The 20,985-nt window shown below is 39.3% G+C and overlaps 2 protein-coding genes across 2 annotated transcripts; both read right to left on the bottom strand.

Annotated features, from left to right (window-relative positions):
* Positions 1-690: 690 nt before the first annotated feature.
* LOC124261215 (RE1-silencing transcription factor B-like) lies at positions 691-2,994 on the bottom strand. The gene is made up of 3 exons (XM_046695539.1): positions 1,860-2,994; positions 1,577-1,708; positions 691-1,529 (listed from the first exon to the last, which is right to left on the bottom strand). The coding sequence occupies exons 1-3, from the start codon at positions 2,992-2,994 to the stop codon at positions 691-693; spliced, it is 2,106 nt and encodes a 701-aa protein (XP_046551495.1).
* LOC124261226 lies at positions 828-11,471 on the bottom strand. The gene is made up of 4 exons (XM_046695551.1): positions 11,295-11,471; positions 8,700-8,729; positions 5,774-5,848; positions 828-3,349 (listed from the first exon to the last, which is right to left on the bottom strand). The coding sequence occupies exons 1-4, from the start codon at positions 11,468-11,470 to the stop codon at positions 3,016-3,018; spliced, it is 615 nt and encodes a 204-aa protein (XP_046551507.1). The 5' UTR covers position 11,471; the 3' UTR covers positions 828-3,015.
* Between the last annotated feature and the right edge of the window lie 9,514 nt (positions 11,472-20,985).

Raw genomic sequence — 20,985 nt, forward strand, 5'->3', positions numbered from 1 at the left:
TCTCTATGCTGTCTGTACCATCTCTGAACAGGATATTTTCAGTGCAAGAATCAGTGAAAAAGAATGAAGAAGTATGAAACGTTAAGACTTCATACTGCACTTACTTTGTCAAATTGGTAAAATGTGTACACAAAACAATGTTTCTCATGCCTGATCTTTTGCCTTATTTCATCTTTTCTTTTAAAACTACTTGGTTTCTGGACTCATTTTGCATTACCGGTAACTAAAAGAGTTTCTTACATTCATTAATGAATAGGAACGATTTTTCTTATTACTGAAATTTCTGAAATCATGGGTAGAAGAAAAGGCAACCCTGTTCCTATAATATTCGTGTAATTAGTTTTTATTCCCCCATTTGAGGAGTCGATTCATCCATAAACAAAATGAAAACAAAAACACCTTTATCGTGACCAAATAATCTCACGAACTTGACAATGAACATCTAAATTGTTCTGTATCATTCCTGATTGAGCTGACAACAAAACAGAGTATCTCACAAATACAAATAAGTCTGAACACGTACAAAACTCTTGCAAAAAAAAATAATATTCCAAACATGGAACTCAAAGACATGCATATAACATCAGCCATGTCCATATGCCTTATTTATATTCACGACTGTACAAGTGAAGGTCTTGTCCGTAACTTCCAGAATTGCCTCCCATGACTGCATGAACTGGAGATCGAGGATCAAACTCTGACGGGACTTCCATTTGCCCTTGAAACCCAGGTGGAAGTGTGCGTAAGAGCAGAAAGCTCGTTTTTGGCAGCAAAACGTGAATAATCAACTTCAGACAAAGCTTGGCCTGTGATGTATGCTTCTTTAATTGGAGGGCGGGGAGAAAAATGTCCATCTCTGTGGATAGTGCTTGAAAAAACATCCTTGCTGATAAATCGTGGGAAAACACCAGCTCGATCAGTGTCAAGATTTTCTTTCATAGGGTATCCACGATAATCTGACTGAGTGTCCCGGACTTGATAATCGGTGTCTCTGATTGGAGGAAAACTACCTTCCCGACTGGCTGGAAAAGTTGTATCTCTGACTGGTTGAAAGCTTGTCTCTCGAACAGATGAAAAACTGTCTCGACTTTGTTGAAAGTCCCCCTCCTGCACAGACTGGTATTCTGGATCTCTTGCTGCATGGAAATCTGATTCCCTTGACTGAAACTCTCCATCCCTAACAACTTGCTTAGATGTAAAATCATTGTGGGTAGCCTGTGATGTGTCGTAATCAAGCCGTGTGTAATCAACTTCGCGTTTTGGCAATTCTGGTGTGAAGGTTTCTTGAGCAGGAGAATTAGAATTGAAGTCCCTTCCAACATACCCAGGCGGTAGGTCAGCAGGCCGCGTGACAATCTGACTTTCCCTCCGCTCAACGAAACTGAAGTCCTCCACATTGTTACCTACTGACTGCCCACCAGCAAATTTTTCACTGAAACTGGCCTGGTCTGCTGTTCCTCCAGTATCTTTAGGTACGTCATCAGGATCATCAACTTCTCCATCGGATGAGTCCTCTTCTTTGTTGGGTACTGTTGTGATGATCCCGTCACCATTTCACTATATCTTTGGTTAATACTTGCAATTTGGTCATCGGTATAGTCCAATCCTTTGGACTTCCTGAACCGTGTTCTCTTCCGACCTCTTTTAAAGTTGACCGGGAATCCTTCTTTCTTGTTCTTCTTCTCGTTCTCCAGGCTTTCTGGATGATCTGGGAACAATCCCATGTTTTTTCAAATGCCAGTTTAGTGCTGCCCTCTGCCTACACTTATAGTCACACTCAGAACATTTAAATGGCTTCTCATCATTGTGAATCCTCATATGAACAGTGAGGTGTTTCTTAGCATAGAAGCTTCGCTCACATCCTTGCCACGGACACGGAAACAGACGAAGCTTCAGATGAACCATGTTCACATGGGTAGCCATAGTTTTCCTAAATGCAAATTTCATTTCACAGCCTTCATATGGACAGGCATGTCTTTTGATTTTCAGATGCACAGTGTTATAATGGCGCTTGTACTGAGCATCACTGGAAAACTTGCTTGCACAGCCTTCAAAATCACACACAATGTTCTTCTCCTTGTGAGTAAGCATATGTTTCCGGAGTGAGTGCTTCAAGAAGTACTCATTCCCACACTGATCACACATGTAGGTTTTCATATTCGATTCCATTATGCCATGGGCATCCATCAAATGTTTCTGGACGTTGACCACAAAACGGAACTGTTGTCCACAGATGTGACACAAGGTGGTTCCAGGGATGGTCTGCTCATCCTGGTGTTCTTTCCTCATATGTCGCTTCAGCTCCATGCGCGTCCGTCCTGTGAAGAAACAATGATTACATTTGTGATTTGCAGGATGCTTTTTACTTTGGTGATGACCAAGCGCTTGCAATGAATAGAATTTGTGAGTACACAGATTGCAGTCGATGACATAATGTGATTCCAAGTGTTCTTTGCCTTCCTCCTTGTTTGTGAAACTGTTGTCACAAACAGTGCAACTGAAAACACCCGACTTCTTCATAAGTTTTGGCTTCTGTGAACGTGGAATTTGTTTCGGTTCTTCCTCACCAACACTATCCTTCCTGGTCTTTCTTGGTCTTCCCCTTGGAATCTTCTCCCGCTTCACCTCCACTTCCTCCTCCACTTCAGTCGACTCCTCAGCTGACGTACTCACCCTCCTTCTCAGAGACCTTCGACTTTTCACAACGGCAGTTTTCGAGTTCTGTCTAGACACCCGTCGAGATCGTCTTCTCCGAGGCTTATCTTCTTCTATTGCAGGCATCCAATCACTATCAGAGTCCCTCTTTCTCTTCGACCTTTTGGCATCTGACTCTGACTCACTGCCTTTCAGGAGCTTCTCAAGCTCTTCCTCTGACAGAAATTCATTTCCTTCTTCTCTGTCTGGGTCATCTTCTTCAGTTTCATCGTCTGATAATTGACTTCTGTCTTCCTTTGCATCTAAAGAGTCTCTTGAACCCAATTCCTCATTTTCCATATCATCTTGGTCCCATTTAAGTCATTCAGCATCATACCCTTCCAGTCCAGGTTCCATTTCACCTCTCTCATGTGCAGCAATAGCTTCATTCTCATCCTCAAGATATCTAGAAACTCGTGATTTTGGCTGTTTTCTTCTTGATGACTTCTTGCTGTTGTACCCTTCAGAGAAGCCATTTTTGTTGGACTCTGATTTTTTCTCTGATGCACTCTCACCAAAGTTCTCGCTGACATCCCCATACAACGAACAGGTGCTTGAGTCCCTGGTGTCCTGTGAATCCATGAGAGACGAGTTACCAGAATGGGATGTCAGACTGCTCCGAGCACCAGTCCCTGGCATCGAGGCAGGCCGTTTCCTGCAGCAGAGCAAATAAAAATAGGATTTACATGTGTCAGTACTTGTGTGTGAATAGGGTTTCATGCCTCTTTAAACATGAGTGAATTTAGTTTTACGCCGCACTCAGTAGTATTCCAGCTATATGGCGGCAGTCTGTACATAATCGAGTCTGGACCAGGCAATCCAGTGATCAACAGCATGAGCATCGATCTATGCACTTGGGATATGATGACATGTGTCAACTAGGGGCTCCTTTCACGAAGCAACCTTTACTAAGGTTAACCTTAACTCCCATTGTTTAACATTGCACTAAGGTTACCTTAGTGACTTAAGATCACCTTAGTTCTTTGTGAAAGGAGGCCCAGTTATCCAGACTGTGTCAAATGCTTTTGTGAAATCTACAAAAGCACAATATAAATTTCTTTTTCTAAGGGTCAAAATATTAGTTAGAATTTGAAGAACAAAACTATTATCTGAGGTTGTGAAATGCTTTCCAGGTCTGTGAGCCTGACCACCAAATCCCATTAGTCGCCTCTTACGACAAGCATGGGTTACTGAAGATCAATTCTAACCCAGATCCTCACAGGTCCTCTTCAAACAGTAATATTAGTGTGTCAGTTTGATGTTGAAGGAAAATCTGCAGCGGTGTAGGTCTTAGACATTTACCACCTTTACCAGTGAAGTAAAACCCATCAGACCAGATCTGGTGCCGACAAAAAAACATAATCACTGCCACAAAGGATATGAGCCTAAATTATAGGTTTCTGGTACACAAATCCACACATTGAAATGAAGTGCCTTTGACTAAGTTACAGTATTTTAGGAGCTGAATTATCTTCATGCCAAAGACCCAGATTCGATTCCCCACATGGATACAATGTGTGAAGAATCACAGTGCCTTATGCAGTATTTTAGGAGCTGAATTTTTATGAATATCCTTCAATATTCAGCCTCTTCAGGGACACGGATGCCCCCGCTGCTGTAGGAAGAGTTCCCTACACGAGTGTGCTCTGGTGATTAATTTCTACTAAATAAATATCATGGTTGATTATAAAATAAATACGAACAGGATGAATAGAACCAACTTCAACTAAGTTCAAACATCTGTAGAAGTGACAAAATTAAGAAATTGGATGAACAAGGTATGAGATGCACACCTGTAGAGTCCCAATGAAACACACGTAGAAGCTCAATCAATTCTGTTGAGCAGCTTTTGTGGAGAAGTGGATAGACTTCATCCCCTATAACACTATCATCATAGAGAAATTAGGCAAAATGTACCTAAGGTCAAATGTTTTTAAACTTACAAAAAAAACAATAAAATACAAAAACAAAATATGAGATGCACACCATTCGAGTCCCAAGAAAGCCCATGTATAAGTTCATTGAATTCCACACAGCGTTTTTTGTGGAGAAGTAGATAGAGTACATTCCCTGTTTCGTACGGACGGACATACGGACAGACACGGAGGGTAACCTTATGTACTCCCAGCCATATATGGTGGGGGCATAAAAATATATGAGTCCGATAAGGCAAATAAGTTAACACTATTTTCAGTCTGTTCTTGGCAAGATACCTTCTTAATACATTATCTGTAGTTCTTACATTTAAGTGATAACTTTCTCCATGTTTACTTCAAGTGTTACAGAGGGCACAAGTTGCTCAGCCATCGAAAACACCACATTGCCCTGTGCAGTCTCATCCCTTGGGCATGTGAAAAACCCATGATCATGGGTTTAAATCCAGGTTTGACCCAATTATGTAGCTGTGATTGTCAGCACCATACCCATGATAAACATCACAGATGTGAATCGTTTCAGATCTCCCAACATTATTTACCTGACGACACACTGTGACATAACTAGAACATTGTTTATGGCAAATTTAAACACAAATCACTCACTCAAAAGTTAAATTTAAATTTCTTTTCATCCCTCCTGCTTCCAAGAAAATGAAAAAACATTAAATGACTTTTCCACTGAGGCCTAAAAAAAATAAATGTTGTGGTTCCGATTACCCGACCGACCCTTGAATTCTGGTGCCGACCATATTTGTTTTAAGCAGAATGAATAAAATAAGCTTTCATTGTTTTTTCCCCGGCACCAACAGATATCTGTCATTCTGATAGAGAAAGTCGATATGATGGCCGCAAGCTTGATTGAATAAACAATTACACATTGATAAATGTGTTATTAGTTTGTACTTTACTTCTAAAAGAAATATGTAAAAAAAAAAAATTGGAACCACAACATTTTTTTTATTTGGCCTGATCTGAAAAGCATTGCATCAAATAAGTGCCATTACATATGTTATTATTAGCCACTGTCTATATGGCACAAAGATTATATGTTCCTCACAACTCATAATTATCAGGCTGCAGTGGATTTGTTGCAGCTGTACTGATTACCAGAATACACTTTGATCACTCATCAGTACACTTACCGCTGCTCAGTAATCCGAGTGCTGCCTTTACCCATAGAAGACTTAGATTCAAGCTCTTCATCTTTGATCTCATACCTGAAACAAAAAATGAGACAAATATTTCAACACTGTTACCATGGTTACTGGTCTGAAAATACAGTTCATCCAACCCAAGATAAAATACAAACCTTAAACATAAATACATTGCCTTTGCTTGTTTTTCATGGTTTACAATTACATATCATGCTTTCAAAACCATTACACATGACAACAACCAACAAACACTTGATCTCATGAAGTGACATATTATATGCTAAGTGTCAAACATGGCAAAACAATGGTCAAACAGATGCAAAATACAACTGAAGGGCGTGTGCTGCTAAGAATATTTACAAAGTCAGTTCTGATTATATACTAATACTAATTAGCCTGCGAGAAATTACTTAGCAAACTTTTTGAGGTGGAATCCACTGATTAAATATCGTTCAAGTGACAATTTGAAGTATAGACACTCAGTTATACCACAACAAACCCATACAAATATTGTGGCAGGATACTGTTGAATCAGTGTATGTTCTGAAATTTTATGGAATCTGTGTACCAGAGGATTATTGACAATCATGTTTACCTGTATGTTAGAAATGCATACACCAATAATTTTTGCGTTTATTATTATTAGGAAAATCACTGTGAGTGAGTATGGTGATATTGTATGAAATCAGTCATTTGTAGCTGAGATATGTATCTTTCTATTTCCCAGAGAGATGACTTCATGTAACATATATTATTTTGTAGATACTGTTTAAACAGGTGTTCTGAAACATAAGAAATCTGAATATTATTATGATTACTGAGTTTTAAGTTGTATACACTGTTCGTTCGTGTATCATGTGTTTTATAGTGTTATAAATGTATGCCAGAGGTGTAAACTAGTACAGATTTGCTTGGTGGCACTTTCATTTGAAACTACAGTAGAACACGGATATAACGAACTCCAAGGGACCAAGAAATTTAGTTCGCTATATCCGTTGTTCGTTATTCACATTTGACCACCATCTTGGATTGTAGAGATGTAGACATTCACAGACATTACTTATATCATGTTGATAAATATGAAGTTTATTTTAATAATAAAATTGAAATAATACAACTACAACTTAAATAAATTTATTTTTTAATGAAAATGCAAGCTAACATTTATAATGTCCAGATAAACCACGAAAGAAGCAAAAACTGTAGCGATTTTTTTTCCATTTGTGACATGTCATAACATGCCCCTGCCTTTTTCTTTTATATTTTCATTTTTATGTAATCAGGCTTTCCGTTCGTTAACATGACACAACAACGGAAATACCTCCGTTTTCGAAGCGATTTTATTGGATAAAGATTGGTTTCTAATGACGCTTTTTCGCCACAGTCTGCTATAAGGATCGTGATTGGTCAAAATCAGACACGTGACCTAAGGCAGCCAATCACACTATGGCAATGGATACCGTCCTCGTCAACAAAAACGGTTGTTGAATGGGTTAAACACGATATGTTTGTTTTGTTAATTAATTAATGACCATCAATCAATGTTGATTCACCGCCAACAAGATTGATGTATACTGTACCCCTAAGTGGCTGAGCTGACACTGAGTGAGTTCGCTAATCCCGTCGTTAATTGGGTCTTGGGGGTAGTAAATCAGTTCGCTATAGCCGTTAATTCGCTACTCACGAGTTCGTTATTCGCGTATAGTTTTAATTATATTATAAAGGACTGTTGACGGGACTTTTAAATTTGTTCGCTATATCCGTTTGTACGCTATATCGGTGTTCGCTATATCCATGTTCTACTGTAGTAACAAAATATGCTATGTATTTTCTAGAACCGTAGAAACTTCTTTTAATTGCTTAGTGGTTTGCATCATTAGACATTATTGATTACAAATTATCTCCCCTTATAAACAAGCCATTTAGGCAACTGGTGATGCGCTCACAGAGCACATGTCAGTTAGAGCAACGTGCAACGGTCAGAGAGAGAGAGAGTACATTTTGCCCAACTTTTCTTCAGGTAGGAAATTATATATTATGCAAAAGAATGTTCACAATATATTTTAATGACTACTACTTCATTAATATTAGCAACTTGTGGAGTATTGTATTTATCTTTTCAAATATCTTCACATGCACGCTTTGGAAGATTCCATTTTATTTCGAAGATAATATATCATGAACATAAACTTCCTGGAGTCTTAGAGAAATATTCAGTCATGCCTTCTTAGTTAGTGAAGTGAGTTTTCTAAGAATTAAACATGTTTTCAGGCCCTGACTACTTCTAAGATATGTTCCATTGTCAAGTATTTCAAAGACTAAAACAGTAGTTCCAAAATCGTTTATGTTTGATTATGGAAAAATGTGATCGATTGCTAGGTCTTTTGGTAACTGCGACCAATCTTCGATTATTTCAATTAATTGGAACACCACTACAGAGCATAATGTGCTGCACATCACTATGAAGACTTCTCTACGTTTTTCTTTTGTAATGGCACATATTTTGCACATTGGAATTTTTTAGTTTAGTTTACGCCAAACTCAGCAATATTCCAGCTATATGGCGGCGGTCTGTAAAATAATCGAGTCTGGACCAGACAATCAAGTGATCAACAGCATGAGCATCGATCTGCGCAATTGGGGACCGATGATACATGTCAACCAAGTCAGCGAACATGACCAACCGATCCCATTAGTCGCCTCTTACGACAAGCATAGTCACCTTTGTGGCAAGCATGGGTTGCTGAAGACCTATTTTACCCCGGATTTTCACGGGTCGAATTTCTTTTCTTTTTTTCTTAAGAGAGGGACAAAATGACTAACAGACAAACTCTTTCTTCCATATCCCCTATCAACATTGTTGTGGAGAAAATAAACATAAAACAAAAGCCATGATGAAAAATAATACACTTACAGGTTTTTCTTGTTTCTGAACTTCTTTGCACTGAAAATATTTAGGATAGTATATTCAGCCATGAAAAGTGAATTAGTACATGACATAGTAAATGTTGCATTATTCAAAGTTACATAAATCAGCACTATTCCAGCTATGACAAGGAAGCCAGAAAAAAATCAAAACTGTGGCTGATGGCACAAGAGGGGATTCAACAGTGAGTGAGTGAGTGAGTGAGTATGGTTTTACGCCGCGTTTAGCAATATTCCAGCAATATCACGGCGGGGAACATCGAAATGGGCTTCACACATTGTACCCATGTGGGTAATCGAACCCGGGTTTTCAGCGTGATGAGCGAACGCTTTAACCACTAGGCCACCCACCACCCCAACAGGATTCATGCACTAGAGGTTGATGACACACACTCTGCAAGGTCTCATGTCAGAATAACCTATTCCTCAGGCCAGACTGGTTTTTGGTTTTTTTTAAATTCATTAAAATGCCAACCACCTGAAAGTTTATATGTCCAAAAAATGGAAAGCAGACTTCAGTACATGTTGTTCCTGATGTTATAAACATGATCAACAAAAAAAGAAAATTCAATTCTAAACTGAAAAAACATATTCCTTTCCAATCTACTTTAGAATTTCGGGGAAATATACAGAAAAACACATTTGAAAATAGATATTTATATTTATATTATTTTGACATCAATCGGATTTGGGTGGCATAAAGTCTGTAAATCTCCATCTCAAACAACAGTTTGGCCTCAGTTTAATCAAAAACGTGGGGTACTGGAATCTAATTCTGATTGACAAAGCCACATGTTTTTGGAAAATTCTGAGTCCAGATTAACAGACTTACACTGTGCCAAAATTGTTATTAATATAAACACCATAAACTTTTTTTAAACAAACTTGAAAGTTGTCAATGTTACTCCAGTCATACTTCAGTCTGTGATTGCCGATGGTCTGAAGCCTCAGTGGAGCCAATTTCTCTTTGTCTCATAAACTCAGCTTAAACATTATTTCACACTATGTAGGTGTGTGAGTATAATCATTCAAAGCATTAGGAAAGCAGCTCAAAATATGGTGCTCATTACCCAAAAATCATATTTCAAGTAGACCCAGACTTGGTAGAGGTAAGGGATACAACTCTGCACATGACACTTTACAATCTAAGTTAAGGAGTATTCACACGTTTTTAGCAAACCTTATATCACAAAAGTCTATAGTAACAAAACATATTTCCATAGAAGTCATATTTATTTTAGGAAAATATCTTAATATCTTCCTTTTCTAATGATTTATTAGAATGAGTGAGCCAAATAGCATAAACAGAAACCTTTACACTTTTGACATATTGGTGATTCTTGACTCTTTTTTTCCTGTAGTTAAGTAAGCACTGAGCTCTATCTGACAAAGGCAATTCTGAATCCACTTCATAGATGCTTTGTATCTATGACTAAAGATAAGCCCAGACAAATGGGTCGTAATTCCCAAGTGACGACTTTACTGCTGATATTATTTTAGTGGTATTGTGATGAAGCACCGAGCAGGTCTGTCTTGTAGGTCTGTGTATTGGCAAATAAATTGTTTTGCAACATATTGCGATTTAGGTACCTGTATTGCGATATGTATTGCAATATATTGGGAACTAAGGTGTTTGACAGTAGGTGACATTAATTGTACATGTCGATCCAATTTTCTACATTATCAGTCCCTAAAAATAATTGTTATGGCTCTGATAACTTAGGTTGCATAGCCAAGGACTCTGTTGACTTTTTTTATAAATTTATATTTTTGTCATTGAATAAGGAAGTAAAACATCTGTTGTGAAGGAAAGTCTGTGCAGATTTTAATTTAAACCATAAAGATAATCACAAAAACTTCTTTACCCAATATACCTGTTCTCAGAAGAAATATTACAATACCCTACCATTTGAAAAGCACACTGCGGTATACCGGTAAACTGGTAATAACGTGCAGTCCTAGCGTCTTGTCTATATGAGTACCTCAGAATATCAACAATGAACAGCTCTCTAACTTGATGGCATAACATGCTCTGACATATATAATCTATCATCTGTCAGTAACAGCAAACATACTATATATGTGTTCAAATGAATTTTCCTGTTTCTGCAAAGTGCACTTTTCTTCACATGAAAAGCAAACTTGAAACCTAAACACTACAAAAGGACATTTGTTCTGACTTAACATGGATTCAGCATGTTAAATATATATTATTCTTTCAGGTGACAGCTAATGTGATTATGGCAGAAACAGCTGAATTAACTTGAATGTGTAACTATTGGCAAAATTTCAAACTGTCTTTACCGGGTATGGCCATGAACTTAGTTTTTCCCAGACATATCAGGTAATCAGACAACAACGGGAATATATTTTAGGTCTCCTCCACAATTTACTTTCTAAATTATTTATTTTCTTTTGTTTCCAGTGCAAATTACATAATCTGACTTCAACATAATTTAATGTTTTGTTGCAAACAGATATAATCAAAATGCATGAATGGAGAGGGATCTGACTGCATAAATATAATAATCGAAACCCAAACAATCCCAGTTTATTTATAGAACTTCCACCTCAACCAGCGTACCAAATGTCAAGAAGCAACTTTGCCAAGGTGTCATTTCCACACTGCAAGTCTTCTTTCAACTCTATCCATCTGCCATACTGTGCACCAATATCAATCGCAGTATTTTCTTCCTTTACCGGTGCATTTGAGTCTGTCGGTACGGGTTCGGCAGGCGAAAGTTGTCCTTCCGCCGCCATATTGAATACCCTCGTTACTTCCGGTTGCGCAGGCGCTATAAACTTTCAATTTTTTCGGTGTCAATGACCTAGACTTTATTGCAAAGAAACACATTGTTCTTCATTTTAATGGTATATGCGTATTACAAGATATTCAATCAAGCCCATTTCAGTTCATTAATCAACCCAAAAAATCCATAAAAATATCTTGAACCCAAATAAGGTTCCGTAAAGAGGGGAGATGACTCCTTTGTATCGTGAAAAAAACAAATTGAAATTTATAAACGACGTACATTTACACAGTTCTACTCTTCGAGCCGTGTATAAATCCGCTTTCAACTTTGCATATACGATGTACAACAAAAACGCTAAATTTTTAAACATTAAAATGCATTTGTAAAGTTTGATCATAAAGAAATATCAAACACATTTTTTTCAATACTTTCACGCAAAACACAGAAACAAAATATGCATTAGTACTTTCACTTCAGTATTGAAAATAGTATTTAGAAATCAATCATATAAACAAAAAAACACAAATCCTAATTATTTTTCAAGACAATTTAAGTAATTTGGTGTGTCACCTTTCTCCATCCTTGCTGAAGCAGCGCCGCAAATGGTCCGTAACATTTCAGTTCTTAATTCTAACAACCAAACGCACAAAAATATACTATTTAAAAGGATATTCATTAGGGTTGTAGGATTATTTAAAGAGGAAATTCAATGACTGCCAAATCAAAATATATCGCGTGAATCCTACCCTGTTCTCATGGCAACCCCGAAGTTTTTTAGCCATACTCCTAGTCAGCGTCCAATGTCAACTTGGTCCATTCCATCCCATTCTCCCTGCAGTGATAAGATAAAGTTACAACATTTTGAAGTTATTGAAATCATCAAACGTCAAACGATAACACTTCAGGTCTCATAAAAAATGAAAGGCAACCTATCGGGTTTACACGAAAAAATTGGTTTGCTATAATTGCTACACGCCTGGGTTTAAAAAATTATGTTTGCCCAACGACGATTGGCCCAGCGCTGCACCTTTTGACACCAACGTCTTGCAGTCATGTGACGTTCCGTCAAACGTGGACGTCGGCATGCAAGTTCCACCATTGCAACCGATTACGAATCGTCTGTCTACCCACTTTAACACCTGTACATAGCTCTGTGAAGCTCATCTTCACTTTGAGAGTCACTTTGACCACGGATTCGTAACACAGCCGTTCTGATGAAACATTGGTTGGTTGGTTTTATAGTTTATGGGCGACGTGTGTTGTGCCAATAAGAGGCCTATTTACGCCCAACACATTGACTTGATTTATTATAAATCACAGGTTATTATCGACGAAAGGAATCGTTTAGATAACATAAACGAGACGTAAAAGTAATCACTTCCATTTCTGAAACAGGAAATACTCATTCATTAAAAAGCAGTAGGAGTGTTAACATTATTTAAAATCACAGAACTAAGCCATTTGAGAACCTGTCTAAATTGCATTCGTATTTACCAGATGATGAGACAAACTCTCAAACTGCCCGTTGCATAGACCCATACATGATGTTGGGGGCCCAATACTGTTACTAAAGAAAACCTATCATCAACTTCAAGTACAGACCTTTTGAGATTTTGTCTTATGCTGTTATCATAGTGCCCAGGGTATGTAATTAGATAGTGTTCAGTATTTTCAGGCGTCTCCAAATTGCAATGGCCACATTTAGAAGAGCCAGTCTTATCAATAATATTCCTGTAGGCATTTAGCCCACAGTGTCTAAGTAGGAGACGCGTCAGAATGATCTCATCACGCCTTTCACGACGACGAATTTTTATGACCAGATTTTAAATATGGTCTAAGTTTGTACATATGTCGGCCGGTAGTACCTGCATCCCATAACTGTTGCCAACTCCTTGTAACATAAGAAAAGCAAGATTTAAGGATGTCAGCACTTCTTTATTGTGAATAACACGACGTTTCGGAGTGTATGCTTGCTACTTGTAACATATGCTAAGCAGCAAAAGAAACGTCAGCTCGGAATTTTCCTTCGCCGAAACGGATAACTGTAAACTCATTTAATGTTTTGATTGTATATTTTTGACAACATCTCCAACTTTACCTGAGCAAAGACATTCCTTCCCAAACTCAGAATGGAACCCAGGAAATGGTCTCAAAAACGCAACCTGATCTCGGAGATGGTACGGTGTTCTCCATGTTTTTCATGCAACTCTTGCTGCACGTTCTGTTCACAAGGACCAGCCCTATAAAATGCACCCCCAAACCTGGTTGAAACATTCACATTACAACGTCAGCAGGATGCCGCGACAGCTGAGAGGACCCAGGCGCTAGGAAGACTTGAAGCTGGCCACATGGCACAAGCCGTTGCCAATCAACGTTCGGACCATCTACAGGCTGCAGCAACTTTTCCGGGCCACCAACATCGCCACAAATGATCGCCCCTGTACTGGTAGACCAAGGGTCACCAGACTCACCACAAAACGACAAGACCGCCATGTTGTGCGACAGCATGTACAGAATCCCTTCATCCAGGCATCCGAAACAGCACGCCAGACAGTGGGAACACACGGAAGGCCAATCAGTACTGGCGATACAGGCAATGGAGAACTGTTCTGTTCACAGATGAGAGTCGGTACTGCGTATCAACTGCAGATGGCAGAACAAGAATATGGCGACGACGTGGCCAGCGTTACTCAGACCAATGTGTTATGGAAAGAGACTCATGGGGAGGTGCAAGCATCATGGTATGGGGTGGAATAGGCCTGAACCAGAGAGTGGTGTCCTATATATGGTGTTCCAGAACCTTGGTCCAGGGTGAGGAGGCGGCATCACAGCGGTGCGCTACATCGACCAAGCTCTCAGACCCCACGTCATACCACATTTCGCACGTCACCGGAACAACATTTTCCAGCATGATAACGCCCGGGCCCATACTGCCAGAGCTACACGGCACTTCCTACAGCAGAACGATGTCAACATTATGCAGTGGCCAGCCCTTAGTCCTGATTTAAACCCAATTGAACATGTTTTGGATGAAATTCAGAGGAGACTGAATAATGTCATACCAAGGCCGAACACAGCCGATTTTTTTGCACCAGGCCTTTCTCAGAGTGTGGTTCCAGGTGCCAATGATTTGATTACAATGCCTATCTAATTTTGAATTCGTACTGACGTTTTTTTGCTACTGAGTATATTTCGATAAAACGTTTTCAGGATATACATTACAGTAATCCGGATTTGGCCAAATTATCTGCTATATCATTCCCATGTATTCCAGTATGTCCAGCATCCAACTTTAATATCTCATGAACAATGTCATCTCTGGATCCATTTGCACCAGCTTCTATAGCTTTAATTGCTGCCATGGAACCTATAAGGATAACTACTGCTTCATGGTCGTTCTTCTACCTATCTCAAGGATTGCAAAGTGGACAAAAGTTCAGCTGCAAAAACCGAAAGGGAATCTGAACACCTTTGCGATCGAGAAATCGGGTATCCAAAAAGTCAACGATGAAACGGTCTTGTGCGCCAGTTGTCGCCCCTGGTCGACCACATCGACGTCTGTCATTAATTCTATCTGTCTGTCGATATATGGATTGTAAATTACTAAATTACTGACTTTGAAGCTCGTTCGTGAACTTAAGCTCGGACCACAATGCTCTGTCCAGTTCGGGGCGGTGAGGTAGCCTATAATATAGTGGTTACTTAAAGGCGTTCGATCGTCACGCCGGAGATCCGGGTTCGATTCCCCACATGGGTAAAATGTGTGAAGCCCATTTCTGGTGTCCCCCGCAGTGATATTGCTGGAATATTGCTAAAAGTGGCGTAAAATCATATTCACTCACTCACTCTTACTACTTCAAACGTCTAACGTCCCGCTTACACGTGGCTGTTCCTGTCAGACGCTGCATGTTAAAATACGTTTCAAACAATATCAAAACAACTTTCGGTCTGGTTTTTATCACTGAAATGTAGAATAACACACTGACACGTTTTACGGTAAATTTGGAATTTTATCCCGACTATGTTCACGTGCACATCATACAAAAACACAAAAACGCTTTCGCGAAATTGCGTGCTTGCATGAAATTCATAGCACCTTGTGAATGGAATAATTCCTAATTCCGTATACAACCAAACAACATAATTCAAATTTTAATCGCATACATTCATCATGCGTATGTTGAAAGTCACAGAAACTGTCGCAAATCAAAACACTTTTCAAAATATTTACGTTGTTATTAAGAAAATATTGCCCAAAGAGCACCTGTGCATTTTATATTGTATGTTATCTGGTAGTTTATTCATGTCTTAGAGGTGTTTTATAGTCACTTGGATTTGCACGCAGTAGATCACCTTGTAGATGTGGATATTTCTCACGTATATGGGGTTATTTTTGCCACTTTACGAATTTGTACATAGCCGGCTGTATCTGTTTATTGTTACCTTTGGGTAGCTTATGTTCAGCTCTATATTTTGGTACTTCCATCTTGGATAGCGGGTTAGTTGTTAGTTTGCTAGTTGTGTTTTCCTTATTTTAGAAAACACAGTTCAGGTTATTCCCGGTGGGGCAGCGCAGGCGCAGATGCTCCCTCCGGCGTCCGTGCCTCTGGTTAAGGGGCCTATGGCTAAGCTTAACCAAACACAGTCAACGATATTCTATACCAATATACTAAGCCATCGGACCAAGGCAACTTGGGGAGATGGGTTGGATCTCGTCTCACAACGATATTCGCAGAAATGATAAAATTAGACACACTATCGAAGCTGTCTGTAGAAAGTCTATTCCCTTCAGAAAAACAACAACAAAACAAGAGATAAAAAGCAAAATCAAAGCACCCATAGCCCAAAGATGGCAGGCCCAGTGGGACTCATGTAAGATCGACAGATGGCTGTACAAAATTCTACCCAATCCGCTAAGATTCATACACATACTAAAATGAAATAAGAGTTGAAGAAGGCATCTCATCTCGGTCACAAGGTATGCCGACCTTATGACAAGGTATGCCAACCTTGCTATCAGCCTGAATCCATTGCTCTCTGGGTACTGGAATGTCAAGACCATGCCCCAGCCCAGGCTCGATTAAAACACGAATTGCAGTTAGATCCTCTTTTGTCGTAGATCTCCAAGCCAAGAGATGTAAAAGCGAAGGCCAAACAAACTCTATTTCTGAGAGAGGGCTGCCTAGTGGTTAAAGCGTTCGCTCGTCACGCCGAAGACCGGGTTCGATTCCCCACATGGGTACATATGTGTGAAGCCCATTTCTGGTGTTCCACGCCGTGATATTGCTGGAATAGTGCTAAAAGCGGCGTAAAACCATACTCACTCATGCAGCAATTATTTCTGAGAGATGGACAGCAACTCAAACGTATATAAACAGCATTGGTAACCCTTGCTAGACCGTTACGTATACGGGTTGTGCTTTTACTAGGCGGTCATGTCGAAACTTTCGCCAGTGAATATTAATGGACGTGTATTATCTTGTTCTAACTTAGGTCTAACTGAGCTTGACTTATTGGTTGGTGTGTTATATTTTTTAATATTTCTTTCTATAGTAACCCGTCGGCAACCAATTTTCAGGTTTGCTTAGTATAGGTCAAGTACCATTTTATTGTCGTGAGTCAAGTTACTCTGTAGATCAGGTACCCGTATGTTCTAGAAGTCCCGAATTTCCTGTCCAGTCCAATCATCTATCTTTTAGTATTTTCCAAGAGGTTGGGTCGCAGCGTTCATTTCCTCTGTAACTCACCAAGCCAAGGGTATGACTGGCTCCATTGAGAGTCGAGTTTTGACAATTGCCCTCAGCTGACTGAAATGGTTGTTTTTGCATCTTGCCGGCTGTCTTGTCAGAGATCTTTAGTGAGGTGAGGTGAAATTGGGTTTAACGTCGTGCTTGAGAATATTTCGCTCATATGACGACGTGCACGTGTGTGTATGTGTATGTGCTCAGCTAATCAGCATGGTTTGTTAATCATCGGCCCTTGACAGGGTTAGACATTTTGTCTTCAATTACATTCGGCTGCTGTGAACTGTGCCTTTTTCCTGTACTACTTTATTCTTATTTAATGGCCTCCTGATCGCAGGAACACAGCTCTGTAACAATGGGCAAGCACCATGAAACTGGCATAAGTTTGAATAGAACAAGCAGCCACACCGTCCCAATGGCAAAAGCTTGACTAGAACAAGCAGCCACACCGTCCCCAAGCCAGGACCACAACCACAAGCTGACTGGAGGGAATGGATCCTCCTATAAAATACTTGGGTCTTAGGCTTCGTATGTGATCTTGAGGGTGCTCAGGGTAATATTTCGTCGGCATGGATAGTTGCTTACAGTATCAGTCCCTTGATTATCTGCTGCAGGCTCGATATTTACAAGTCTCTGTCATTGGAGATGGGATATAGCCTAGTGGTTATATCGCTAAATGCAGCGTAAAACCATACTCACTCACTCTTCCTTTGTGGATTTATTTCTCTGTGTATGCATATTCGTTTTTTATCAAATCCATATTATGTAATTTGTGTTTGCGTCTTGAGTGTGCATGTCGAGTCCATGTGTGTACTTTGACTTTGTTTCCACACTGTGCATATATTGGTTTGCATGTAATCTTACAGTACAACCAGAAATTATTGAGAATATAAAGATTTTAATTTTTTTTTTTTTCACTCATTACTCACGTGTTAATGTGAATATTAGCAGAACATAACTCCAGATTCAAAGACAGGTGAACAGTTAGTATTTTGTCAAGTCACCATAGGCAGCTGTGCAGGCTTCAATGCGGCGGGGCATACTACAGATCAAAGAAGTTAGAAAGTCGTGGTCCATGCTGTCCCAATATCGGACCACCTCTTCTTTCATTTCAGGGGGCGGTGGGGTAGTCTAGTGGTTAAAGTGTTGGCTCGTTACACCGAAGACCCGGGGTCGAATCCCCACATGGGTACAATGAGTGAAGCCCATTTCTGGTGTCCCCCGCCGTGATATTGCTGGAATATTGCTAAAAGCGGCGTAAAACCAAACTCAGTAAGTCAGTCTTTCATTTCAGCAATATTTGTCAGATTTTTCTCGTTGACACTTTCCTTCATAAGTCCCCAAACATTTTCTATTGGATTTAGGTCAGGGCTATAGCTTGGCCAATCTTATAATGTCATATTTTGGGTCCGAAACCAGGCCTGTGAATGCTTTGAACGATTTTTTGGGTCGTTGTCCTGCTGGAAAATCCAAAACTTTCCATAGAACACGTGAGCAGATGGAAGTAAATGTCCCTCGAGAATATCTGTGTACCGATCACTGTTCATATTCCCTTCAAATACACAGAGGGGCGTTGCCCCTAACACAGATATGCCACCCCACACGTTACATTTCGGACTGTACTTTGGGCGCTGATACAAAGATTTTTCAGTTTGTTTGGTCCAGAATTTCAGTGTATTAGGAAACAGCCACACAGAACTTTCATCTGAGAAAATCACATTGTCCCAGTTAAAATTTCTATGCTGTAAGCACCAGTTCAACCTTCGCTCCTTTTTGTTCAGGTTTCATGATCGGTGATGGAATTCCTCGACTTTTCTGCCAACCCATTGCATGCAGCTCAGTTCTAATTGTCTCCTTACAGACAGCCACAGTTCCTCTATCAATCATATCCAGCCTTAAGTTTTCTAAACTCCTTCGTTTGTGTTTAGAAACAAGAATACCAAGCCGCCTCCTGTCACCGACAGTCAATATTCTGGGCCTACCTGTGCCTCACTGGTGCTCAATGCCATATCCATTTGCAATATTTGTAAAAACACATAAACAGTGGACAAAGGGATGCCTGTTCTACTTGAAATCACTTTAGCTGATCTGATGTCCTTGTTATAATACTCTAAAATCAACTTCCTCTTCTCTAAATCATCCATACTGAGGATCACTCAAAATGTCGTCTGCTAGCAAGTAAACAAAGGGGGGTAACTCTTCACAAACTAATGAAAAAGGATTAACGGAGTTGTTTCTCTTGAATGAAACCAAGCACTTGATAGCTGGTCAAGGTTGTTTATACTAGAAATCCAATTAAACATATTCCTAAAATTCTCAATAATTTCTGGTCATACCATAGTTCTGCGAGTTTAACTATGAAGGATATACAATATCTGCACAGTTAGCACACATTACATGCTTACAGATAAAACAAAGTATCAAAGTTATTAGGCATTCTCTGTTAATGAAAAAGGACAATGTGATTAAAGCTGTAATTGAGTATCTCCGACTGAAACAGTAATTAATTTCCAACAGCCTTACATGGGGACATGGTATCAACGTGAGACGAGGAGGGCACCAGTTCAAGAACAGGGAGCCTTAATTGGGGATGACCAAGATCTGGGCCGCTCAGCTACCAGCAATGGCCAAGATTATGCTAATATGCAAAGCAACTGCATAAAAATGGTGTGTTTTTCCAGTGTGTTGTCTCCATGGTTGCAATTCATTACTGGTTTGGAACTCATCAAACATCTGGGTCTGGCAAGTATAATACAAATGACCCTTTGCTTTGCACTCTGCTGTGCCCATGTTCGCCAGTCATGAGGCATATTTGATTCCCACCATGGATACAACCAGCACCTGTTTCTGGTGTGATATTGGTGGAATATTCTTAAAAGCCCTGTAAAATTATACTCATTCATTCACTCACACTCACTCAGACGTTTCACAGGTATGGCATGGACAAACCTGTCCATAAATCCCAAACTGAAAAACCTGAGAACCCGACAAACCAATCCCCATTTTAATAATGTGTGTGTTGGGTTAATGATAATTTTAAAGAGGGGAGGGGGTGTCACCCATTTTGTTCTGGGGAACTAGGGGGATCAGCAATTTTGTACATAAAAGTATGTTTAAAGTTGTGCTTAGAAATTATGAGGAGGGTGGGGGTGGGGTGTGCATTGATTTTGTACATGACATGCAGGGGGGTCACTTATCAGTACATAAATTTTAGGGGGGCCATTCACATTGTACATGCTTCTCCATAAAAATCATACCCCCCAGCCATCAACCCATCCGAGTCATAAACTAGAATCACGACAATTGCTTTTGAAACAAACAGTATGAATAAGTGTTAATATTACACAAGAGACAATGGTTAATGTATGTTTTATTTATCATTATTAATTATCACAAGATGAGGTGAATTGGATATAAATACAGACATCATAGAATGCAAGCTATTATGATAAATAACAGGTGTGAAAGGTGTTCATAAAAATAATAATTCATTAACAAAGAAATGACCAACAGAATGATGGTTAAACAGTATTATGGAAATTAATAAAGCTCTTACATCTTTAAACAATAATAATAATGATAATGATACATAAACACAGACTGGCCTGAATAAACAAGTTGACTTAACAGTTTTTCTTTTGCTACTTTATATGTAAATGCCACACACGCACAAACACACAGACATACACATTGCTAGTTCATTTTGCAACATACCAATAGTTAGACAATATTTGATTTATATATGCAAACCAATGCAAAAATAGCATCAATAGCACTT

Source organism: Haliotis rubra, unplaced genomic scaffold (genome assembly GCF_003918875.1).
Source record: "Haliotis rubra isolate DU_JTF1 unplaced genomic scaffold, ASM391887v1 Scf791, whole genome shotgun sequence".
Taxonomy (NCBI): Eukaryota; Metazoa; Mollusca; class Gastropoda; order Lepetellida; family Haliotidae; genus Haliotis; species Haliotis rubra.

What these genes read in the sequence shown, in the direction of transcription:
- LOC124261215 (XM_046695539.1), bottom strand. Translation starts at nt 2,994, where the DNA reads ATGGAAAATGAGGAATTGGGTTCAAGAGACTCTTTAGATGCAAAGGAA. An exon ending in TCCGTGTCCGTGGCAAGGAT is followed by an intron (nt 1,709 to 1,859) that starts GTGAGCGAAGCT and finishes GATTGTTCCCAG; the next exon opens with ATCATCCAGAAAGCCTGGAG. An exon ending in TACCGATGACCAAATTGCAA is followed by an intron (nt 1,530 to 1,576) that starts GTATTAACCAAA and finishes TCATCACAACAG; the next exon opens with TACCCAACAAAGAAGAGGAC.
- LOC124261226 (XM_046695551.1), bottom strand. Translation starts at nt 11,470, where the DNA reads ATGGCGGCGGAAGGACAACTTTCGCCTGCCGAACCCGTACCGACAGAC. An exon ending in TTCAGAAACAAGAAAAACCT is followed by an intron (nt 5,849 to 8,699) that starts GTAAGTGTATTA and finishes TTTTTGTTTCAG; the next exon opens with GTATGAGATCAAAGATGAAG. An exon ending in ACTCGGATTACTGAGCAGCG is followed by an intron (nt 3,350 to 5,773) that starts GTAAGTGTACTG and finishes GCTCTGCTGCAG; the next exon opens with GAAACGGCCTGCCTCGATGC.